At 31.6% G+C, this 27,321-nt stretch overlaps 1 protein-coding gene across 1 annotated transcript in view; it reads left to right on the top strand.

Moving 5' to 3' along the window:
* The window catches only part of LOC110036756 (serpin-Z1C-like), a 32,407-nt gene extending 19,778 nt beyond the window's left edge, over positions 1-12,629 (top strand). The window contains exon 2 of the mRNA XM_020741284.1: positions 11,645-12,629. Coding sequence (XP_020596943.1) covers positions 11,645-12,430 — 786 coding nt within the window. The 3' untranslated portion in view covers positions 12,431-12,629. The remainder of the gene's footprint in view (positions 1-11,644) is intronic.
* Positions 12,630-27,321: the final 14,692 nt, after the last annotated feature.

The following is a 27,321-nucleotide window of genomic DNA, read 5'->3' as shown; positions in this document are numbered from 1 at the left end:
TTCACTTTAGTTGTAAAACTCAACATATTTAAACAAATCAATTGGCCAGATTGAAAGTAAATTAAGATCGAAGTGAAAAGATCATCACAACTTCTTTAACATTCTTATGACTCAACCAATTCAAATCACCCATTTCACAAATCTCAAGACAAGGAAAAAGACAGATAAAACATCATATCTCATGGGAAAAACACGACAAAACTCAGAATTCATATATAAAATTAAAGTCATACAAACTACAACAATAAATAAATTTATCTCTAATTTCTCCGCAATAAAACTCCTTGAAGTTCCTCCGAATCTCTTCCTTTCTTTACAGCACACAGAATTCCTCTTCGAAGCGGCAAGGAGGAAGAAATCTCTCACTTTCCCTCCACTCTTACAATCTCTCGAAGAACTTCACAATTTTAACACTCTAGTAAATTCTCTATTCACTAATGGAACTTCTCTAACCTCCAGGACCTCTCTAATTTTTGGCCAAAATCTTCTTTTAAAGTTGTGGATGAGCTCTCCCAAGAGTTGCCTAAGCATCCCTTCAAAATTTGTTCTCACTTCTTTAACATTTTCATGGCTCAACCAATTCAAATCACCATTTCACAAATCTCAAGACAAGAAAAAAAACAGAGAAAACAACTCAGAACTTATGGGAAAGACACAACAAAACTCGGAATTCATATATAAAAGCGAAGTCATACAAACTACCACAAGTAAATAACACTTATCTCTAATTCCTCCCCAAACAAACTCATAGAAGTTCCTCTGAATCTCTTCCTTTCTTTACAGCACACAGAATTCTTTTCGAAGCGGCAACGAGGAAGAAATCTCTCACTTTCCCTCCACTCTTACAATTTCTCGAAGAATTTCTCACAATTAGACACACTGCTGTAACCTCTCTAACCTCTAAGATCTCTAACTCTTGAGTCTCTTCCCTAGCACCTCTTCTATTTTCGGCCAAAGTCTTCTCTTTAAAAATGTGGATGAGTTTTCCCAAGAGTTGCCTAAGCATCCCTTTAAAAATCGTCCACATTCAATGCACCTTTTGAAATCCGCCGATCCCGCCGTCAGCAGCCTCAATGGCGCCGTCGGCGGGCTTTTTAAATCATTTAATTTGGAGTCTCGGGAATTTCTCGCCGTCGGCACCCTAATTCAAATTTTCACATTTTGGTCATTTTCGCTCCTTTTTGCCTTTTTTTGGCTCCAATGACCCTAATTCATCATTCCTGCAACAAAACATTAAAAATACTTTTTTTTAAAGTGCAATATCATCAAAAACAGTGTAAAATAGGTTTGAAAATCTCAACATATTTTTGTTTGGTCACTTAACATAAGTCGAATATAAAACATCAACTCTTCTAGGTGGATCCTCAGATGATCGACGTTTAATGTGACCAAACCATCTAAGATGACTCTCTCTAATCTTATACGCCACTGGAGCTACACCATCCCTATAACGAATATATTCATTTCGTACTTTATCTCTAAAGTATCAAGCCACTCATCCATTGAAACATTCTGATCTAGCAATAACTTTGTTTTATGCTTTTCTTTTAAAGGCCAACATTTTGCGCCATAGAGCATTGTAGGTCTCACCACTATCTTATAAAATTTTCCTTTTAGTCTAAGTGGTGCTTTTCTATTACACAATAGGCCTACTACATTTCTTTATTTCAACCGACCAACTTAAATTTTAATAATAACATTCCCATCTTTATCACCATCACTTTGAACAATCGACCCGAGATATCTAAAACTTTCACAGATTTTAATAATTTGATCACCCTAAGTTACAACTCTGCCACTAGAGCTGCTATTACTAAAGTTACATTCTATGTATTTAGTTGTAGATCTTCTCAAACTAAGGCCTTTAGACTCCAATGTAGACCTCCATAATTTATGTTTTTTAAACTTTTCTCTAGCCTTATCCACTAGAAGGATATCATCAGCGAAAAACATACATTAAGGCATCTCATGTAAATGTCCAATAATAGCATTCATAACTAAAGCAAAAGGATATGAGCTTAAAGCCAATCCTTGATTTAATCGTAAATAGGAAAGTACTTGATCAATCCTTCTTTTGGTCGAGAACAAGTAACAACACTAGTATGCACGTCTTTAATGACTTGAATATAAGTCATATCAACACTTTTTTCTCTAGGACATTCCAAAGAATTTCTCTTAAAATCTTTTTTTAAGCTTTTTCTTAATCAGTAAAAATCATATGTAGATCCTTTGTATTCTCTCTGTACTTCTCCATCAAACCTCGCAATAAATGTATAACTTTCATACTAGACCCACCTGAGATAAATCCGAATTGATTATGAGAAATCTTTTTATCACGTCTTAACATAGTTCAATTATCCCCTCTAATAATTTTTATATATGACACATCAACTTAATTCCTCTATAATTTGCATAGTCTTATACATCTCTTTTATTCTTAAAAATGGCTACCAAAATACTCTTCCTCTACTCCTCAGACACCTTTTTAGCTTATAAAATAATATTAAAGAGTTTAGTAAGTAAAAAAACTTCAAAATCTTCTATATATTTCTACATTTCAATTGGGATATTATCAGTTCCTATTGATTTCCCCCCTTAGTTTTCTTTAAAGCATCACCAACTTCTTTTTTTACTAACGTGACGATAAAAATAAAATATTTTATTATTATTAACAATATTAAGATCAGTAACTTCATATTTTCAGAAACTTCATCGAAAAATTTATCAAAATAACTCACCTTTATCAAAATAACTCACCCATTTCAAAATAACTCACCCATTTATGTTGAATATCTTCCTTTAAGAAAAATATTTTTTGATTTTCATCTTTAATACATTTACTTGAATTAAATCTTTACTTTTCATTTCTCTTTGTTTGACTATTATATGTATATTTTTTCACCCACTTTAGTATTTAAGTTATTATTAAAGATCACTAAATGCAGAATTTTTAGCCTTGCAAGTTGTTATGCCAGATATCCTACGGACTACTTTATATTTTTCTCAGTTCTCTAAGCTTTTATATTTAAGCGAGTTTTTATAACAAAACTTCTTGTATTTTATTTTTATTTGTGCAATATTATTTCATCGCTAACTTTTTTTTATTTATAAAAGTTATTCCTTTAAATTCTCTAATACATATTTTGACACTTATTTAATAATGTTTGTTATTTTATCCCACATAAAATTAGTTTCTTCATGAACATCCCAAACCTTGAAATCTTGAAGTTTACTTATTAAAAACTTTAATTATCTTTTAGGTGTCATCATCTAATTCTATGACAATATTTGATTGTATTCTTTATTGTAAAATTTTTCATTAAAATTTATAACTAATAATCGATGTTTAGTACTTAAATTTACACTGAGAATGACCTTACAATCCTTACATTTTTGACGATATTTTTTTCTCATAATCATTTTTTGTTTTATTAGCAGTCTGTTTGGGGCAGTTGTTGCAGATTATCAGAATAAACTGACTTGCTGTTTGGGGCAGTTTATTCAGAACAACTTGCTGCCAGCTGTTCTTGCATAAATGATCATTCTGCGCTTATTTGGTTAAGCTGTTTACAACACAACAGTATGAGCACAGAAATAGACAAAATAAAAGCCGCAAATCGTTACAGATCAGTTCAAAAAGATAACATGGAGTGCTCACTCTCGTGAGTATCAGAAGAAATAAAATAAAGATAAATACAATTACAACTCTAATGAGAAATATTAGAATATTCAATTTAAAACTCTGACTACAGCTGCACTGTCACCATCGAAAATCATCTTACTCCGATCACTATTGGCAGTACAATATGCCAGATTGTCAGTCCAACAGAAGAAACTACAACAAGCTGAAACGCTCATTGCGACGATCATAGAACTGTCTCCCAATGCTGTGAGATTGAAGTGAAGTGAGTAACGGAGTCGATAGTTTCCGTTGGTCCCTGAAATCCTGGAACTCATGTTACTATACCTGCCAAAAAAAAGCAACCAAATGTCAGATCCAGAAATTAAAAAAAAAACCAAAAGGAAAGACATACAAAAATAAATCTATAGTCTAATAAATAAATAAGACTTGGTGAATCAGCAGCCACAGATAACATCTGCAATATACTCCCTCAAAGCAGCTATCTCAGCAACACATTTACCGCCATGAATTTCAAATTCATTAGAGTCCATCTGATCTTCAGGTAATGAAGTCTCAACCACAAATTCTGAATTTTCTTTAGAGACATTCATTTCATTATTGTCAGCTATACTGAAGTCCGTATCTGATTGAAAGGGATGCCATCGGATGAAGTTATGAAGTGTTATTGTGACCATCACAATATGCAGCTGCTTTTGAAATGGATACGACAACATATCACATAGGATGACCAATTTCTTCTTCCAAACCCCAAATATTCTTTCAATTATCCCGAGTAAATATGAGTGACGTTTATTTAATATTTTTTATTTGCCACGGATGATGCCACTTGCTCTTTCAAAATCAGGAATATGATATTTGGTGTCCGGATAGGGCTTCAGGTAACCTCTCTGCATAAGATATCCAGTATCAACCAAAAAATATTTCCCTGTTACGAAAGACACTGTTAATGATAAATAATATATATAATTAGTACGTTTACAAAGCAAAACAAACCTTAAGACGGGTGAGGCAAACACTATAATCTATTCCTAGTTGCAGTATTTAAAGTTTCATAACTCTTTTTCTTGCGAACTTCTTCATTTAACACTAACCTTAAAATGTCATCAAATTATAACTTCATGATACTTCAAGAGTTGTTTGCCGCAGTAATTTATCTTTTTCAACTTTGTAGTAATGAAAATAGGAGTAACATCGAACTTGATACCCGAAAAATGCAATTAATTTATCACAGTGTTGAAACTATTGAAATGTTCGGTCACCAAACTATCATCTCTCATCTTCATATTGAACAATTTTTTCATTTAAAAAATTTATTTGAACTTGAGGGTTTCTTATACATCCTTGTTAGTGCAGCCTTACACGCCATAAAATATCTATGTATTTCATGCTTATTTTTAATGATATTGTGCTTTAATGAAAGATATTTTGTGTGTTTCTGATTTTAGGTATAAGAAATGGAGTTTAAGAGAAAAATGAGCAAAAATGGTGTAAAAATGGGTCATTTGAAGCCAGTAAGAAATGGAGTTTAAGAGAAAAATGAGCAAAAATAGTGTAAAAATGGGTCATTTGAAGCCAGAGACACAGAAGGTGATCTTACGCCTAGGCTCCAAAATCTTCTAGAATGTCGGCGCCTAGGTGTGACAGTTGGGCGCCTAGGAGCCAGAAGCGGTTTTGCCCAAGATTCAATGAATTTGGACTAATTTCGGAGATGTGCCTTAAACATTTCTCCACGTCCAATGGGAGAGGGAGGAGAGAAAAGAGAAAAACATTTTTTTCTTTAGTAGTTTAGGCCACTATAGGGGTGGGCGACCGCTATAGTGGGAGTTTAGTGATTGTAGATTCTTGTAGAGTCATGTTTTTGTTAAAAAACTTCAGAGGATTGCGTGGGGAGAAGTTTGAGATAAGTATTTGTACTTTTCCTTAAGATTTGCCTTGTAAACTTGGTTTTTATATATATGATATTTTGTTTTGTTATTCACATGATTTTTGAGTAGTTATTCTTTTCTTTCTCATTGCAATAAAAATTAATGATGTGTGAGATTATAATGTTTTAAAGATTTCTTTTATTCAAATAATTTGTGATGGTATTTTTATCGGTTCTTCATTTACTTTGCAGACTGACCATTTGTGATGTTAAAACCCGTTGCAAAACATAATGACCAGGGAGAGCTATGATTTCACGAACTAGTGAGTTCCACACTAAACCTTGGAGGAAGGGGATGCCAAATTCATGGGGGAGTGCAAATAGATTGTGCAAATAAATAGGGAGATAAGTTTTGGTGGGTGTAGAATTGGTGTCTCTAAAGTGACAGGCTAGATCCTTTACTAATTTGGTCTATTGTTAAAATTAAGGGTCTCTGGTAGGTCCTATATAGAAGGTACAGTGAGTAATCTAGAAGTAAGAGGCTAAGGTCCTATATAGAAGGTACAGTGAGTAATCTAGAAGAGGCTAGAATCTACTCAACACTACCACACAAACTGGAACCAACTTTAGATTAGTCAATGTTCTTTATGCTTGGAAGGAGTAAAGAATATGTATGCTCATTTTTGTCACAATATCTTATTTCCATCTTCAATCATTTGATTCCTGCACATGCTCATTTTTGTCACAATATCTTATTTCCATCTTTAATCATTTGATTCCTGCACTGATTTAAGGCTAATATTTGGGAAATCTTGTTGATATACCAAAAATATATACATTTTTAGACCCATAATTTATACTTATTTTTGGTGATAGTACACTTTAATGGAAGGTATTTTTCATATTTTCTTGCAAGTTATTAATTTTAAGGACTCTTGCAAGTTATTGATTTTAAGGACTGGAGCAAAAATGATGAAATTTGAAGTCAAAATGGAGAATATAAAAAGTTGATGAGCGCCAACGACACCAGAAGCAGCGCCGACGACGCCGTTTGACAGAGAGCAAGGAATTAATTGGCAGAACACTGGCGCCGACGACGCTTATTGCTGTGGAGACAGTGTTTCTAGAAGATTCAACGAATCTGGATGCTTTTTGAAGAGTTTTTGGATACAACTGTTGGAGAATCGACTCTAGGCTATATTAGGGGCTGAAATTCATCAGAAAAAGGGCTCTCTTGGACTCTCTCTTGGGGGGCTCTCTTGGACTCTCGGGCTCTCTTGGACTCTCTCTTGGTTTCTCTTCGTTCCACTTCATTCCTTTAGCGCCATTTCTCATTTCCATCTTCATTTCACCATCATTTTAGAGTCTATTAGTGAGTTTTCCTTAAGAGTTTAGAGTTTTTGTGGTGAGATTAAGTGTGAATTATTCTCTAAGAGTGTTAGAGAAGGAGAAAAGTGAGAGATTTCTTTTTCATACATTTCCTATGATAGGCTACAAGGGATTTGCTTTGAGAAAGAGTTTTAGATAAGTGTTTGTTTATTAGTATTGTATGAACTTTCCTTTTTATATGAAATTTGTGTTTTGTTGCATCTTTCTCATGAAGTCTGAGTAGTTTCCTTTATCTTTCTCCATACTTTGAGATATGGTGAAATGATGAGATAATATAAATGTGGTAATATAAAATATAAAATAAATTGTAATGATTTTTCAACTTCGAACTTAATTTATTTTTCTATCTGGTCAATTGAATTGTTAAAATGTGTTGTGAAACGTATGATCCGAGAAATGGAGTTTTGCAACAGAGTGAGGATCACATTTAATTCCATGAAAGAGAATTTCGTTCATGGAATTAAGTGCAAGTAAATAGAAAAATATACTTTGTTGGGTGTAGAATTGGAGAATCTTTAGGGTGACAGACTAAAATCTCAATTCGGTCTTAGTGTTTAAAAACTAGAGCGAGAGTTAGCCTTCAGGTGAAGGAATGTTGGAGCTCTGGAGTGGGAACCAGTATCCTTCTAGTCTAGCCATGAATTTATGGATTAAACCTGAAATTAGCCAATGATTTTCTATAACATTGTATCAGGGTAGAAAATTAAAACTGCTCCTATTTGACACAATACATATTAAACCATTTATCTCGTCTCATTTCGCCAAAACCTCATTGTAGTGGGTAAGATGCTTTTCACATAAGAAATCTTCATCGCATAAACGTAGTTTAACAGTTTAATAGTTACTGTTTAAACTTTTCATTTTAGTTTTGCTAAAGTTAAATAATTTATTTTTGTTAGCATCTTACACATTCGAAATTAGTGACAGTAATTTCGTTTGATTTCTGTGAATTTCTTAATTAATGTATCACTTCATATTTAAACATTCCCTGTGAAATTGATATTTTGGGGCTTAAATAAAAAGTCAATTATTACTTGATAATAATACGTATACTTGCGTAGAATCTCGACATTAATTGCTTAAATTTCTTATTCATAAAATATTGTATCATGCTTTTGACACTGTTGCATAGCGGAGTCAACTATATAACTTTTACACAACTATATTCTCGGGATCAATTTACAATCTCTTTACAAAGGGGAAAGACTTGTTATTATATTCATACTACTTTACACATTTTTAATTTTGAAACTTTGCATTTATTTTTATTAGCTACTTTAGTTACAACCTTTTACAAACTGATTGATATTATTCTCCTGCAAATTTAGTTTACAGTTTAAGTAGAAATATTTCTAAGTTCGCTCCTGCAAATTTAGTTTACAATTTAAGTAGAAATATTTCTAAGTTCACATAGTAGTTTTCTTATTTCCTTGTAGGTTTGATAATGGGGCTTTTAAAGAAAATTCTATTTTACTTAAAAAGATACGTATATTTATGTATTACCCATAGTGTGTAAACCATTAATCAATTTATTTATACATTTATTTTTCACACTAGTCGTTTAATATAAATTGGGTCAACATTTTGACCAGCTTTTTGGACTTAAATAAATACGTAATTGCGGGTCGGGTTACTACCATAAGATTTACTTTAGTTTTCTCATTCACAATGTTGAAAGCAGCAGATGAGGAAAGTTGGTCAATTCAAACTTAGAATTGTTGGATCAAACACTTCCCATTCTTTCAGAGTCATCGATTCAGACTTCAATGTGATGCCTTCTAGTGGCAAATATAATTTGCATTTTCCAGAACGTAAATCTACCATTGAACTTCTCACCCTGTACCTTGCTTTGTCGGTTATTGCTCTCACTCAAATTATTGCACTTTAGAGAACCGATCTCTGATACCACTTGTTATGAGGTTAAGATAAACGCCAAAAATTGATTTGATAAATTCAGAACTAAATACTTGAATAGAAGCGCACAAACAAGTAATACTAGAAAAATATTCAAAGCACATCAAAGATTTAGCGTAGAAACACCCGAGACATAAAAAATCACAAAGCCACACTACACTAAGAAATGAGGAGAAATTGTACATATTACAAACTCATGCTTCTCTATTCTCCTAGAACACACGAACGTTCTTCTCATTTCTCATTCACAAAAATGAACTCGCAAAAATTTAACAATTTGCAACATCGTTTCGCATTAGTCACACGCTTAACAATTTGCAACATCGTTTCGCATTAGTCACACACACCTCTCACGGTGAAGAAACATGAAACTTAAAGTTTCGAACTGCAGAAAGCGGTTATAGGTGCCTAAGAACCACCGCTTGGCCCCGTCTTTGGGAGCTCTATTCCACAATGCTGGAAATGAGTCTTCTGGTTGTTTAGGTGCCACTATTGGAAGTGGGTTTCCGCCTCAGAAGCTTTGGTGGGGCGCCTAGCTGGCACTAGGGTGCTTGCTTTGGCGCTGGGCTGCCTGTTGCTAGGAGCATGGGCGCCCCTAGGTGCTGGGTTTCTCGTTGCACTGTTCCTAGGCGCTTCTCCTTGCTAATCAGGCTCCACACATAACAAACTCGAAAGCTGTATGTATTTGAACGATTAATTGTCTCAGCATATTTTGATGTTGCTTTTACTGTTACTACAAACTATTGATTTTGATCATATTGACTTTTACATATTTAAAAGCCAAAAGCCCAATTCAACAGCACCTTCCTCTTTAGCACATGTAAAACCAACAATAAGGCCTAATCAAGGTGAAGGCTTAGTCAATCAGAAGCTAGTGTCATGTTAATTAGTCTAAGTCATCCTTGGATCCTAAGAGTCCTAGCTAAGTTGACGTGAGATGAAAAAAAAATTCCTTGATGGATAAAAGAACCAGAAGATCCTTGCTCCATATGTGATGAAATATTACTTGTTCTTTGAAAATTATTCAAGGATTCCCTAGATCATTCTTATCTAGCAATACTCCATTCGATTTAATTTTCTAGTAGTAACAAAATTTTGTTTTTTTACCTGTAGAGATCTTTCCCTTTCATGAGGACCTTCCGTGACTTGGCTTGTTGTTCTTGGCTTTTTCAACATGCAGTACACAGTTTAGGACATGAGATCCAAATCCCTTTTTTGTGACAACAAACTTTTCTGATAAGCAAAAATTAAGAGTATTAGAGAAGATAAGAGGAAAAAAAAAAACTAAACTGAGAAATTAAACTTTTCTGATAAGCATATTATTGTTTTATTTACGCATATTAAACTTCCCAGCTCATCCTCCTACCCTCTATGTTAGACGTTATGTTGAGATTTTGTGTTACAGGAAAAGCTAAAATCAAGAGTAATATAAGTAAATTTACTTACGAAGTGTCGATAAAATGTTGCGCTAAGTTAACTTGTTGAAAAGTTCTATCGAAAGGATTTGGAGAGCGCTTAAATTTCCGAGTTTCATGGGTGTAAATGTCCTTTCTATTATCGATTTCCGAATTATCAAAGGCGACCATGTTTAGGAGGTTTAGCAAGAAGTGTATGGAAGGTGACCTCAAGATTTAGCCATTCATTTAGTGCTGGCAACTTGCTGAACCTAATTCAAGTCTACAGTATGACTTGATTAACTTGACTGGTTGACTATCGGCGTACAATTTCCATGAGATTAATCAAATAGATAGTGAATCTCACCATTATTTTTTCTCTTAACTATGTATGTCTCTCTCTCTCTGTGTTTGCGTGTGTGTTTGTGTGTCTAACTGCTCTTGATCCTTGATGAAATGGCTGCTTGTGGAAATAAAAATATCTTGAAAGAAAGGATTATTTGCTTTCCTACCATGTTATATGTGAATGTGATATTGTCAGGTTTTGATCTTGCTTCTAGAGTTAAAGAGTTCCATTGATGCTAATTATATAAATCCAATGATGGATCTGATAAATGGAATAGTTTTAAAGTCCTTAAGGTTATGTTTAAATCAAGCAGTTTGGTGTGTTTCATTGCCGCAAAACTTACTATTCCCATTTGACTTTTTTTTTTTTTTTGGATACTACAAAGGAATTTTTATGCAAACCTAAATCGTTAATGGGTTTAATATTAGCTGAAATACTTTAATTAAAACTAAATATATTACTTTCATTAAGAAATATCTATGAGTGAAATTCATTTTCTAATTACATGAATCATTTAGGCAAAGAGTAGGCCGGGTCTTTGGTAGTACCTTTTTTAATAGAATTTGGGTTGGATTTAATGTAAATCCAGCCAAACTCGAAAATCCCGTGGAGAGAAATTTGACACTTCCCTAAATTATTTTTCTTCTCTACTGTAACGTAATTCCCAAATTTTCTAATTCCGATAGATAGGTGGATTTGCCGGATTTGAGAAAAGCATCGTTGCTTTTCCTGTTGCACATGAGGAAGAGACGTATCGCCAAACATTACAGACAGATTTAACTTCAGTCATACCAAACATTTTTCTAGATTTAACACATCTAGATTTGATAAATCCGGATTTATTAGACTCACTAAATTTTATTTAACTTGAATCTTCGGTGCAGCCAAATTAGTATAATATTTTTGATTGATATCAACAACCATCACATTGGGACAGTTGCTATTGTTGTTGAGGACTATCGACAAAACTTTAATTTGAAGGGCCTGGCATGAAAAAATACAAGCATCAATAATTAATCTTTTCCATATTTTGGCCAAAATATTAAAACATTTTAAAGTTGATTATTCAATTGATGTCTCTTTTCATGATGCAGGCTCCACGCGAACAAAAAAAAATTAACAATTGGATTGAAGAAAAGACCAATGGGATCATAAAAAATCTCATCCCTGATGGAGCAGTACAAAACACAACCAGGTTAATCCTTGCCAACGCCCTCTACTTCAAAGGAAAGTGGCAAAACAAATTCGATAGCTCCATCACCGGAAATAACCATTTTTATCTCTTAGATGGCAGCACCATTCAAGTACCCTTCATGAGCAGCAGAGAGGATCAATTCATCTCATCTTATGATGGATTCCAAGTCCTCAAACTTCCTTATCAGCAACAAGGAGAGAACCAAATAAAACGTAGCTTTTCCCTGCTGCTCTTTCTACCAGACAAGAAGAACGGGCTTCATGATCTTATCAGCCGAGCTGTTTCAGATCCAAATTTCATAGACGAGCACGTTCCTTACCGGAGAGTTAAAGTTAATCACTTCATGGTTCCGAAGTTTAAGATCTTATTCAGTTGTGAAACAACTGACGTACTGTCAAATCTCGGCCTAAGAAGCCTTTTCAGTTGGCCAGATGCCGATTTGAGTGGAATGTGTTTGGAATCAGCAAAACTGTGTGTGTCGAGTGTACACCATAAAGCTGCGATTGAGATTGATGAAGAAGGCACGGTGGCAGCAGCTGCGACAGGGCTAACATTTTCATTAACATGTTACACTCCGCCAGCGAAATTCGTGGCTGATCATCCTTTCATGTTTATTCTTCGAGAAGATGTAGCAGGTTCTATTTTGTTCTTTGGTCATGTTGTCAATCCATCAGTTTTGGGGTAATTAATGCACCTATATTCCTGATGCATGACCGAAGACAGCCAGTCCCAATTTGATTTGGTGAATCGCTTAATATTAATGACAGTTTGTCGTTTATAAGCTTAACGTTTGATTGTTGGGTTACTAAATTCTGAGTGTTGACAATCAACTGAGATGTTTTATTTAGGATTCATGTTTTTATGGAAGATTTACATTCTTACCACGCAAATCTTATGTATTTACATATCTGATAACTAAACTTCAATTTTCAACCGTCAATAATTTTATTATATTATTGGACAACTAACTTCCACTGAGTTATTAAACTCTGGAACTGTGAAGCAATCGAGTTCCAAATTTTCCTATGATAAATATGTTTCTTACTGTAGGTTAAATTAGCTACGTCTCATCTGTTACGATAATATTATTAGATGTAGATAAAATACGTAAATTTACATGCTGGAGAACATATGATAGATGATGGATGGACCAGTGCCCAAACCAACTATCAATAATTTTGTTTTGGCCAACTTTAATCATTTCCTTTTCTGTGACTTAGGTGATCTGGTCTGACCAGAATGTTGTAAAAAAAAACCCTCGTTTTGATAAATTCTCTTCCTAGTATTATTCTCTTTATAATTTAATTAGGGATATAAAAAAAAAGTTGTTTAATAAATTCATAAATATTTATAAATTGTAGTTATTATTTTCTTATTTTATTGCATATGTTCATGTTTTTCAATTTATACGTGTCATCCTTGTGTAAAGTTATGTTGATATCTGTTTCGTTCAAATTTTAGCGGATGTCTTTGCAATGATGAAATAAACTTGATAATGTGGAAGAAGAGATAAAATACAACAAGTGTTGTAAATATTAGTTTAAATTTAAAAGCTTAGAGAACTAGGAATGATATAATGTGGTTAGTAGGAAGTCTAAGATAATAATTTATAACGCTAAAAATTCTATTTTTAGTGATGTTTATAATAGATTAGATATTAAAGAGGGTGAAAAATATATCTATAAATCATTCATACAAAGAGAAAAAAGCAAATATTTAATTTAAGTAAAGGTATTAATGATTAAAACTAAAAAGTATTTTTCTTAGAAGAAGATATTCAACATTGATGGGTGAGATATTTTGATAAAATTTTCAATGAAGTTTCCAAATGTACGATATACCTAAGCGATCTTAATATCATTGATAATAATATAATGTTTTATTTTTACAATCGTATTAGTAAAAAAAAAAGTTAGAGGAAGATTTAAAGAAAATTAAAGTGAAAAAATTAAGAGCAAAAAATTAGTAGGACCTAATGAAATAACAATTGAAATGTGAAAATATTTAAATGATTTGAGAGTTTCTTGGCTTACTAAACTCTTTAATATTATTTTAATAACTAAAAGGATGTGAGGAGAGTGGAGGAAGAGTATTTTTGTCCTTATGTTTAAAAATAAATGGGATGCACAAGGATGGGCATATTATAGAGGAATTAAGTTGATGTGTCATCTTTTTAAATTATGGGATAGGATAACTGAGAATAGGTTAAGACTTAATACAAAGATTTCTCATAATCATTTTTGGATTGATGTCTGACAACTCTACTATGAAAGCTTTACATTTATTCAGAGGTTTGATGGAAAGTACAAAGAGTAAGGAGGATCTACATATGATTTTTATTGACTCAGAATAGGTTTGTGATAAGGTTCTAAGAGAAGTCATTTGGAGAGTTTTAGAGAGGAGAGGCGTTGATGCATTACTAAAGATATGTATACAAGATCTGTTACTCGTGTTCGAACATAAGGAGGATTGAACAAGTATTTTCCTACTTCAGTTGGATTACATTAGGGTCTGGCTTTAAGCCTATATCTATTTGCTTTATTTATGGATGCTCTGACCAAACATTTACCAGAGGATGTAACTTGGTGTATGCTTTTCGCTAATGATATCCTTTTTATGGATAAGATTTTCGAAAGATTTTAGGAAAAAAATGAATTCTGGAGGTCTGGATTGGAGTCTAAAAGCCTTCAGTGTAGATCTAAAACTAGATAAATTCAATGTTAATTTTAGTAGTAGTACTTCTAGTGGCATAGTTGTAACTATGAGAGATCAGATCATTAAAAGGTGTGAAATTTCTATATATCTCGGGTCTATTTTTTAAGCTGTTGATGATATAGATGGGGATGTTATTAGTAGAATTAAAGTTGGTTGGTTGAGGTGGAGGAATGCTTCAGGACTTTTGTGTGATAAAAAATATTGCTTAGACTTAATGGAAATCTTAATAAGATGCAATGCTCTATGACGCAGAATGTTGGCCTTTAAAAGAGAAGCATAAAACGAAGTTAAGTGTTGTTGAGCCATGAAACTGAGAGACATAATGTGAAATGAATATATCCTTGATAGGATTGATGTAGCTCCAGTGGCAGAAAAGATTAGACAATCGTCTCAGATGGTTTGGTCATATTAAACGTTGACCATCTGGTGATCAGGTTACGAGAGTAGATGATCTACATTCGACTTATGTTAAGAAAGGATGTGATAGATTTAAAAAGACTTGAGCATTTTGTATGAAAATTATCTTAATCTATTACCATTAAATGAAAATACGACACTACATAAAATGCAATGGCAAAAAGGTTTCTTGTAGCTATCTTTGTTGTTGTTGTTGTTGTTACATATGTTCATTTTGACAAATCTTTCACACCAATTTATTTATTAAATTAAGTAAACTTATGTAATGTGAGAAACTCTTTCTAAAATAATATGTCCCAGAGTTTAATCATAATTTGTTGTATGTTAACTTTAAGATGAATCAATACAACCTAATCAAAGCAGATTGTTCCTTAATTTGACAGATTCTTCGCTAGAGTCTTCTTCAACGATAAAAATTTTTCTTTGATCATAACTCATTTCATCCTTAAAGTGGTGCACACAACGCATTTGCAAATTCATAACAATGCATTTGTAAAGCCTTAAACACTTAGTCTCTTAACTTGCCATCACCTTCATCATCCAAAAATTTTCTCCAAATGGTTAGATTAAGGAAGAGTATTTGATTAATTATTTGGTTCACCTTGCTTGAGGCATTCCTATCCAACAACTTTTATCAACATCTCCATTTGAGGGAATCTAGTAAGCTTCATCCAAAACTCATATAAAATAATTGTATAAGTTTAAGGCATTGCGATCATGATGATGATATTTTTTTTTGGATATGCTACCATAAGCTTTGTAAAGAAAAAAAAAACATTGCCTCCTAATGTCTTGGATTGTAATAAACAAAAAAATAAATTTATCATATCCATCATGTGGTAGTTCAATTTAATGAAACTTATGGAATAATTTTATGTTTGGCAAACCCCTCCACCTCCCGTCATGAAACATTCAACAATTTCCCTCTCTCACTATCAAATTATGGCACATGTGTGAATTTAATTTGAAGATGAGCCATATCGAACATTGAGTATCACTCTCTCCCTTAAAGCAAGACTCTAATTAAGGAATTTTATCAATGAAATACTATTGAGGTAATTCCAAAATTTAATTTAAATAGTGATCTCAAGATTAACTTAATGCTGAACTTGTGGAGGAATAAACCAATTACTAGAGGTAATTTTAAATTTTAAGCTAAATAATATTTAGAGAGGAGTCATAATAATAATGTATTATTGAAGTCAATTTTAAATCTTAATTTAAAAGGTGGTATTATTGGCTTAATGAAAAATTTAATTGGATTATTTTATTCTTATAATGATGATATAGATTCTATAAATATGTGATATCCATATAAGAAAAAATAAACATGGATTGAATGATGTAAGGGTCCTTTGGTACTATAATTAGAGGTAAGGCTAGGTTGCTCTATCTTATGGGAACTTTAGAAAGTTAACCTTGAGATTATAATTATATTGTATTTCAAACATTAGTAAATAATGATTTTTTTCCATAATTTGAATTTCTTTTGTATAGATTGTGATGATGTTATATTCATCATGTTAAACAAAACTTATTTGATATTTATTGATAACATATATGCTTGGGTGACCCCTCCAGACCCACTTACAAACATAGTGGCACTTTTTATCTCCATAAATTATAACAACTCATCAAATTCATATTTAAGGAGCCATGTAAACAATTGAACAAAATTCTCTCCTTTGATGTAAGCATAAATAAATAATTGTAATAATAAATCATTATGGAAGGTAATTGTATATCTTAAATTAAATAGTTATGTCTCCCTTGAATCAATGCTTAAATTATAAAGTAATAATGCCATTTGAACTATAAATAATAAATTTAAATTGTGTAACAAAAAGATTTGTTTTCATTTGTTATTGAAATAAAATATAACTATTATTTCATAATTAAATAACAAAGTTTTCATAGGTGAGAACCACTTAATCCAAGCTTTATATAAAATTGAAAAGCACCTTAGATTATTTAATCCAAATGTTTTTTCTAGCACAAGGCTAGAACATATTAATTCATGCTAATTACAAAAAAAGGAAATTCAATAAACACTTACATGGATATAGTCTTATCTTAATTATAGTAAAATTTAAAAAATAACTTTGATGAAAATAATTCATTAGTAAAACTCATTATATTAACAGTGTTTCTTGTAGAAAATGCTAATTTATAATTTACAATTATCTTTAATAGTTGCATAACTCCTTAATTTATGACTTATTTAAGGTAGAGATTATCATCTAATTTAAAATTTAAAATTCCCATTAATATTGCTTTATTGGTTTCACTTCTTAATTTAAATTTTGATTTAAGAACAAATTTGGTATACTTTTAAATTTAAAATTACTCAAATAAAACTTTTTTAGTATAACTCTTTTTTAATTTATGCATTTTTTAAAGCAGAGAATGTTGTATTAAAATTAACATGGCTTATCTTGAATTTGAATATGACAAGATGACACACACAAAGTGCTGCGAAGCACATACAGCTCATGCAAATATATGTGACGTATCAATAGTACTGGGCTTGAGTTTAGTTGTCGATCCCACATGGAACTAGGAGAACTCGCTGCAGGAAAAGATCTAGTCTACAACTTTTAGCCTAAGCTGACAAATAAGAAAAGAACTCTTACTTACCTCCTTCCGATAGTATAAAGAAGTTTGGCTAGAAGTTAGACTTACTTCCATAAGTCCAATTATTATCCCAATCATATCATTCCCCAATAAGTTTGCATTAACGTAAATCATATATCTCTATTCTGTTAGGATAATATGAGTTGATTCTTTTATGATCTCTTTTGAGACTTATAATTGACAAAATATTTTAACAAATCAAATGGCCTAAATGAAGTGTAACGAAAGTTTAGGAAATTAATCATCACCAGAAAAGTTTACGCTTAAAATCAGAAAAAAACTTTCACATCCATCAATTTGACTTCCCTATCCCAAGGGATAATTAGTGAATTACTCACTACTAATGGTTGAAAACATCAATAAATCCATTTGATTGAAAGAAAAATTAAAAATAGAAGTATTAATAATAGAATAATACAATCCACAAAGCAAAACTCTGGAAAACTTATCTCCCTTTCTTTACAATTGAAAGAAAATGAAGTTACAAGCACAAGTCTCTCAAGCTCTCAAGTCTCACTCCTCCTCTCTTAGTTGATCTTCTTATGGCCTTCTTCCTTCTCGTTCCTCCTTCAAGCATTTTTTGTGGAATGAAAACAAGGAAAAAGCCATTTAATTTTGTTTTCTTCCATTTTATGTCTTCGCCAAGCGAACTAGAATTTGAGCGGCCCAAACCATAAATTTTTTGGTACCGTCGCTTGGATGCTACAATTTTTTCTTTTACAATGCCTAGGTGCTACACTTTTGGCATCCCAACGCCTCAAATCCAATGCGAGGTTTATTTACTCTCAAGAAATCTTTCTAAATTTGAGTGTCTAGGAGCTGCAAGGTAATGATCTAACACTCCAGGTCCAGTGCCCCGGTGCTATAAATCCAGTTTTGGGTTTTTAAGCTCTCAAATTTGTGCACTCCAAAAGACTACTTCTGGCGCTTAAGTGCCAGAACACACTCTACTCCTTTTTCCTCTTTTTGATTCTCAATTTTCTCCTTACACTTGTGTCATCGCCGGAAATGTATCGTCGTCGCCGCTAGTTTCTAATGTCGTTGTTGTTATGGAGTCCCCACTTTGTTATCTCTACTTTTACTTTACAACATTAATCTTCATAATGAAGATATCAATATGAAAAATTATTCTTATAGAAATTTATGAGGATACGTTAATCAATAACAAGAGAAATATTTATCTTGAAGTTCTTTTCTTCCCATATGAGCAAGCCCTTATGGTTAATTATATCTTAAGTGGTAAAAAAACCATTTAAGAAAACCTTCAATTATGGCTGATAAATAAAATAAAATTTTCTTACAAAGATGTTAACATTTCATGAAGATAGTAGAATCTTAAAGATTCTGACTATATTGATTTAAATCTTCGATGATCTCTGCAAAAGTAAAGTTAGTATGAATTTGTGTTTTTAATTTGTTGATTAATTTTATTTTTTAGACAACCCAGTTAAGATGTCTATGACTTTATCGTCCTGGGGTTGTCACGGTATTGAGATCTACTTAGTCTGAAAGGTGATTAAACCAGGACCAGAAGAGCCTTGTTAGCTACCACAGATTGCATTGTCCAAGAAATCTTTGTAGATCTAAACAGTGAGGTTTAAGTTGCATTCGGTGACCTTTGCACATTAAGGTTCACTATAGGTTTTAGTGTCATATTCGGATTTTAGTGGTTGGAAATATTTAGTTTGTTTATGATTTATTAATTGATTAGATTTTTGTCATTTTTGTTATTATTTTTATTTACAAAGACTTGATCAGGATCCCATCCTTTGTCCCAAGTTATTAGGTTTGCAGTTTGATTAGTCATAAATAACAAGAAAGTAATTTGTTAGCAACCATGAGTTACCTTCTCCAAAATATCTTCTCAAACCTATTTACATTTTTAGGTTCAAATTTAAGTTTTAATGTCTTTTAAAGTAATTTTTATGTCATTTGATTTCTTAACCCAAAATATCCCTAATTTATGTAAAATGTGCTTTATTTCTCGTATTTGAGAAATAAAACCATATTTAACCTCCAAATACTAGGCTTGAAATTTTATCTTTAGAAAAAATTGAGTTGAATTAATTCTAAAGAATAATTTTTATATAATCCGATTTTGTCTTTTGAATCATTCTCAAGTTCTATTGAACTTACTTGAATACCTTAGAATTGACCTAAACAAATTTAAATCTGTTTTGGAGAAATTCAAGTTCAAATAACTTTTGTTTAAACTTGGATAAAAGTTTAAGTTAATTGAAACCTAAATTTTCTTTAAATTTGAATGTGATTTAAATCAATTCTAGATTCAAAATTGATTTTGAACTTAAGTTTAGTAGTTCAATTAAAAGGAATTCCTTTATTCTAAGTTAAGTCTAGCATTAGACTTAGAAAATTACTTTTAATCAAGTCTACTTTAATTAAGACTTAATTAAATAATTAGATCTAATATGTGTAAGACCTAATTTTTTTTATTAATTTAACTAAGTTTATATGATTAAGACATAGTTAGCATTAAGGATATCTAAATATAGGTTTAATACGAATTGATCCTATAAATTTTGACTTAGGTTTAAGTTTTGAGTTAAGTCTAATTTATACTTAAAAGCTTGAAAAGCTGAACTAAATCCAATTTGGTTTGGACTTAGTCTTCGGTTCGATTTGGGTTTGAACCTATGGCTTAGTTGAGCTAAGTCTAATTTTAAGTAAGACTTAAATGATTGAGAGGTTAAACCAAGTCCAATTTGGTTTGGGCTTAAGCTTAGGTTCAGTTTGGGTTTGAACCTAAGGGTTAATGTAAGTCCAGTGTAAGCTAGACTTATCATTGGATTTAGTTTAAAATTTTGGGTTAAATCTAATGTTGGTTTAGACTTAATTAGGATTTAAGCCTAATTTGGATAAGGCTTAAGGTTAATTATACCTAATTTTGTTAAGGCTTAATGGTGAATTAAGCCTAATTTAGGATAGATTTAATAAAGTTTTAAGCCTAATTTCGATAAGGCTTAAGGTTAATTAAACTTAGTTTGGTTAAGGTTCAATAGATAATTAAGCTTTATTTTGGTTATACTTAATTAGGATTTAAGCCTATTTTAGATAAGGCTTAAGGTTAATTAAACATAATTTGGTTAAGGTTTAATAAATAATTAAGCCTAATTTAGGTTAGACTTAATTGAGATTTAATCATATTTTGGATAAGGCTTAAGGTTAATTAAACCTAATTTTGTTAAGGTTTAATAGATAAATAAGCCTAATTTGGGTTAGACATATTTAAGTATTTAAGACTATTTTAGATATGGCTTATGGTTAATTAAACCTAATTTGGTTAATGTTTAATAGATAATTAAGCCTAATTTGGGTTAGACTTAATTAAGGTTTAAGCTCAATTTGGATAAGGCTAAAGGATAATTAAACCTAATTTAGTTAAGGTTTAATGGATAATTAAGCCTAATTTGGGCTAGACTTAATTGAGATTTAAGCCTAATTTGGATAAGACTTAAGGTTAATTAAACCTAATTTAGTTAAGGTTTCTAATTTGGGTTAGACTTATTTGGGTTAGACTTAGTTAAGGATTTAAGCCTATTTTAGATAAGGCTTACGGTTAATTAAACTTAATTTGGTTAATGTTTTATAGATAATTAAGCCTAATTTGGGTTAGACTTAATTAAGGTTTAAGCCTAATTTGGATAAGGCTAAAGTTTAATTAAACCTAATTTAGTTAAGGTTTAATGGATAATTAAGTCTAATTTATGTTATATTTAATTAAGATTTAAGCTTACTTTGGATTTGACCTAATTTAGTTAAGTTTTAATGGATAATTAAGACTTATTTGGGTTAGAATTAATTATGGTTTGAGCCTAATTTAGATAAGGTTTAAGGTTAATTAAACCTAATTTAGTTAAGGTTTAATGGATAATTAAGCCTAATTTGGGTTAGACTTAATTAAGGTTTAAGTCTAAATTGTATAAGGCTTAAGGTTGATCAAACCTAATTCAGTTAAGGTTTAATGAATAATTAAGCCTAATTTAGGTCAGACTTAATTAAGATTTAAGCCTAACTTGGTTAAGGCTTAAGGTTAATTAAACTTTGTTTGGTTAAGGTTTAATAGATAATTAAGCCTACTTTAGGTTAGACTTAAGTAAGATTTAAGCCTTATTTGGATAAGGCCTAATTTAGTTAAGGTTTAATGGATAAATAAGCCTAATTTAGGTTTGACTTAATTAAGGTTTAAGCCTAATTTGTATAAGGCTTAAGGTTAATTAAAACTATATTAGTTAAGGTTTAATGGATAATTAAGCCTAATTTGGGTTAGACTTAATTAAAATTTAAGCCTTATTTGGATAAGGCCTAATTTAGTTAAGGTTTAATGAACGATTAAGCCTAATTTGGGTTTGAATTAATTAAGGTTTAAGCCTAATTTGTATAAGGCTTAAGGTTAATTAAACCTAATTTAGTTAAAGTTTAATGGATAATTAAGCCAAATTTGGGTTAGACTTAATTAAGATTTAAGCTTATTTTGGCTAAGGCTTAAGGTTAATTAAACCTAATTTGGTTATGGTTTAACAGATAATTAAGCCTAATTTGGGTTCAACTTAATTAAGCTTTAAACCTATTTTAGGGAAGGCTTAAGGTTAATTAAACCTAATTTGGTTAAGGTTTAATAAATAATTAAGCCTAATTGGGGTTAGACTTAATTAAGGTTTAAGCCTAATTTGGATAAGGCTGAAGGTTAATTAAACCTAATTTAGTTAAGGTTTAGTGGATAATTAAGTCTAATTTATGTTAGAATTAATTAAGATTTAAGCCTACTTTGGAAAAGGGCTAATTTAGTTAAGTTTAATGGATAATTAAGCCTAATTTGGATTAGGATTAATTAAGGTTTAAGCCTAATTTGGATAAGTCTTAAGGTTTATTAAACCAAATTTAGTTAAGGTTTAATGGATAATTAAGCCTAATTTGGGTTAGACTTAATTAAGGTTTAAGCCTAATTTGTATAAAGCTTAAAGTTGATCAAACCTAATTCATTAAGGTTTCATTAATAATTAAGCCTAATTTAGGTTAGACTTAATTAATATTTAAGCCTAATTTGGCTAAGGTTTAAGGTTAATTAAACTTAGTTTGGTTAAGGTTTGAAAGATAATTAAGCCTACTTTAAATTAAACTTAATTATGGTTTAAGCCTAATTTGGATTAAGTTAATTAAACCTAATTTAGTTAAGGTTTAATAGATAATTAAGCCTAATTTGTGTTAGACTTAATTAGGATTTAAGCCTATTTTAGATAAAGCTTAAGATTAATTAAACATAATTTGTTTAAGGTTTAATAGATAATTAAGCCTATTTAGTTTAAACTTAATTAGGATTTATCTAAATGATTCAATTGAGCTTAAGTTTAGTAATTCAATTAAAAGGAATTCCTTTATTCTAAGTTAAGTCTAGCATTAGACTTAGAAAATTACTTTTAATCAAGTCTACTTTAATTAAGATTTAATGAAATAATTAGGTTTAATATGAGTAAGACCTAATTTTTTTATTAATTTAACTAAGTTTATACGATTAAGACATAGTTAACATTAAGGATATCTAAATATAGGTTCAATACGATTTGATCCTATAAATTTAGACTTAGGTTTAAGTTCTGAGTTAAGTCTAATTTAGATTTAAAAGGTTAAAAATTAAAAAAAATCCAATTTGGTTTGGACTTGGACTTAGGTTCAATTTGGGTTTGAACCTAAGGGTTAGTTGGCTAAGTCTAATTTTAATTAGACTTAAATGATTGAGTGGTTGAACTAAGTCCAATTTGGTTTGGGCTTAAGCTTAGGTTCAATTTGGGTTTGAACCTAAGGGTTAATTTAAGTCCAGTGTAAGCTAGACTTATCATTGGATTTAGTTTAAAATTATGGGTTGAGTCTAATGTGGGTTTAGAATTAATTAGGATTTCAGGGTAATTTGGATAAGGTTAAAGGTTAATTATACCTGATTTTGTTAAGGTTTAATGGTGAAGCCTAATTTAGGTTAGATTTAATAAAGGTTTAAGGCTAATTTGGATAAGGCTTAAGGTTAATTAAACCTAGTTTGGTTAAGGTTTAATAGATCTCTAAGCTTAATTTTGGTTAGACTTAATTAGGATTTAAGCCTATTTTAGATAAGGCTTAAGGTTAATTAAACATAATTTGGTTAAGGCTTAATAAATAATTAAGCCTAATTTGGGTTAGACTTAATTGAGATTTAAACCTAATTTGGATAAGGCTTAAGGTTAATTAAACCTAATTTTGTTAAGGTTTAACGGATAATTAAGCCTAATTTGGGTTAGACTTAGTTAAGGATTTAAGCCTATTTTAGATAAGGCTTATGGTTAGTTAAACCTAATTTGGTAAATGTTTAATAGATAATTAAGCCTAATTTGAGTTAGACTTAATTAAGGTTTAAGCCTAATTTGGATAAGGCTAAAGGTTAGTTAAACCTAATTTAGTTAAGGTTTAATGGATAATTAAGCCTAATTTAGGTTAAACTTAGTTAGGATTTATGCCTTATTTGGATAAAGCCTAATTTAGTTAAGGTTTAATGGATAATTTTAGTTAAGCCTAATTTAGTTAAGGTTTAATGGATAATTAAGCCTAATTTGGGTTAGACTTAATTGAGATTTAAACCTAATTTGGATAAGGCTTAAGGTTACTTAAACCTAATTTAGTTAAGGTTTAATAGATAACTAAGCCTAATTTGGGTTAGACTTAGTTAAGGATTTAAGCCAATTTTAGATAAGGCTTATGGTTAATTAAACCTAATTTGGTTAAGGTTTAATAGATAATTAAGCCTAATTTAGGTTAGACTTAATTACGATTTACGGCTAATTTGGATAAAGGATAAAGGTTAATTAAGCCTAATTTTGTTAAGGTTTAACGGATAATTAAGCTTAATTTGGATTAAAATTAATTGAGATTTAAGCCTAATTTGGATAAGGCTTAAGGTTAATTAAACCTAATTTAGTTAAGGTTTAATGTATAATTAATTCTAGTTTGGGTTAGACTTAAGCCTAATTTGGATAAGGCTTAATTATGATTGGTTTTTTTTTCCTATGGTGGGTTAGACTTAAGGATTGAGATTAAATTAATCTTAATAAACATTTCCAATCTCTTAAAATAAAGGATTAGGAATGACAAGCCAAATTTAGGGATTTTAGACTAAGGTAAAAATTATATATATATGAATAAAAGATGAGAATTTCTATTAAGATCAAAAAGATGTTACGAAGTTACAATTATAAGGTGTGGGGCATTAAACAGGTCCCCTTCAAGCAAAAAAGCGAGAGAGGGGGCAAAAGAAGTAGAAACTACAATCTCTTGGGAATCTCCACCACATTTATCCAGAAAGCTTGTAGGTTTGTCTCCTTCTAAATAAATAAAATTGAAAACTGCATTTATCTCATTCCTCAATTTTTGTATTTGTTTGATCTACTGGAGTATGTGACAAGGAGGGTTGTTTTTCAAATTACCATATGCTAGCAGGGAGTAGTCCACTTCATTATTTAAGGAGTTCCATTGGTTTTGAATGGCCAGTTTGAGAGCCCAAAACATAGCCACAGATTTAGTCTCAAGAGCATCCTCAACAATAATTGTTGATTGAAAAAATAACAAGCATCTACCATGGTGGTCTCTAAAGACACCTCCATTTCCAACCCCTTGAGAGGAAAAGCCTCCATTTGTGTTGACTTTAATAGTGGTAAGCAGGTTTTTCCTAGAACAATTTGATTACTAGAAAAATGTTCTATCCAGCATCTCTTCTGATGTTCAGGATGTTGGGGAAATTCTTGAGGTGGATGAGCTTCCTGACAAAGGCTAAGCAGTTAGCAACCACCTATAGTGCAGTAATAGATTTTTCCTCAAACCTGACTTGGTTTCCATCCATCCAAGTAAACCAAGAAGTAATAAAAGGTATTGGAGCTAACTTTAATTTCTGCCATCCACACCAACAGGCTTGCAGGCTATTCCACTCCAGGAGCAAAGTATTGATCTTCATATTTTATAAAAGGGTTGTCCATACAACTTGCGAGAAGGTACATTCGAAAAAGAGATTGGCAACAAATTCCTCAACATCTTTACAATGACAGAATATGGAAGGACCCTTGAGGCCTTTAAGTCTTAGGATATCATCTGCAGGTAGTTGTTTATGAAAAATTCTCCAATTGAAAAATGTTATGGATGGTGTTAGGAATTTTTTCCACGTACATTCTCTCCATGACATACTATCCCATTGATAAAGTTTAGAGTAAATGTATTTTGTGAGGCTGTAAGTGGAATTGAATGGTAATACAAAACTATCGTTTTTATTTTGTAAAAAGGTAGCTTGACAATAAGATTGGCTGTGTTCGAATCCAAAAATGATTGTAACATATCAGTTGCAAAGAATTGTCCTCCCACCAATTCTCAACCAGTAGCTAAGTATCCCAATTATCAGGCATAGTGCTGAGAAGATGATCAAGGCACCATCTATCCAAATAGAAATGTAGCTTTCCTTTGCCTAAGTAGTATAAGAATAGCCTTTTAGCATCTTGCCTCACCTTGAGGGGGTTTTCCCAGATTCTAGAGTCACCAAGCTTCATAGAGACCAAGTTGGGGTGTGAATTTCTGTAGTATTTGACCACCATGAAATGTGCCCAGAGAGTGGTTTGTTGTCTGAATTTGCTTTGCAATTTGCAAAGGCTGATTTGTTGTAGCTATTGTAGACGTTTGAACCCATGCCCTCTAGCAAATGTAGGTTTAGCAGCTTTTTGCCAGCTAGCCCAGTGGAGCTATTTTCTCTGTCATGCTTAAAGAAACCTGTTAAAGCATCTTACCAGGTGAAGTTGAGTGATCTTCTTCATTAAAACCATTTGTAAAATATAGGTTGGGAATGTAGTAAGGATACTCTTCAACAGTGTGATTCTGCCTCAATTTTATACAAATAACTTAGTCCAACATTGCAATTGAGAGTTTGTTTTGTCAAACACCTCATCAAAATGAGTTTGTTTGGTTCTAACTTTGAGAAGACGAACTCCCAAGTATTTGAAAGGAGTGTTCATGGGGGTCAAACCCATGATATAAATAATCCATTTTTTGATATTTGTAGAGATTCTTCTGCTGAACATAACCTGGTCTTTTGTCTTTATTCAACCTAAGTCCAGAAGTGTCTAGGAATTTCTTTAAGCAATACTGAATATGTTTACCGACAACATTGTTTGCTCTTGAGAAAAGGATAATATCATCTGCATAAATTTTGTGGCTGATATCCATGGTAGAATTGTGTGATACCTGCTGTAGCTCTTCTTGTGATTTGGTCTGTTAAACATTCGTGAGTGGTAAGCAGGTTTTGCCTAGAATACTTTGATTACTAAAAAATGTTCTGTGCAGCATCTGTTTTGATGTTCAGGATGTTAGGGAAATTCTTAAGGTGGATGAGCTTCCTGACAAAGGCTATGCAGTTAGCAAGCACTTGTAGTGCAATAATAGATTTTTCCTCAAACTTGACTTGGTTTCCATCCATCCAAGTAAACCAAAAAGTAACAAAAGGTATTGGAGTACTTTAATTTCTGCCATCCACTCCAACAGGCTTGCAGGTTATTCCACTCCAGGAGCAAGGTATTGATCTTCATATTTTGTAAAAGGGTTGTCCATACACCTTGTGAGAATGTACATTTGAAAAAGAGATTGGCAACAAATTCCTCAACATCTTTACTATGACAGCAACTGGAAGGACCCTTTAGGCCCTTAAGTTTTAGGATATCATCTGTAGGCAGTTGTTTATGAAAAATTCTCCAACTGAAAAGTGTTATGGATGGTGTTAGGAATTTTTTCCACATA

This window comes from Phalaenopsis equestris, unplaced genomic scaffold (genome assembly GCF_001263595.1).
Source record: "Phalaenopsis equestris unplaced genomic scaffold, ASM126359v1 Scaffold210506, whole genome shotgun sequence".
Classification (NCBI taxonomy): domain Eukaryota; kingdom Viridiplantae; phylum Streptophyta; class Magnoliopsida; order Asparagales; family Orchidaceae; genus Phalaenopsis; species Phalaenopsis equestris.
This window is presented reverse-complemented; position numbering and strand designations above follow the sequence as displayed.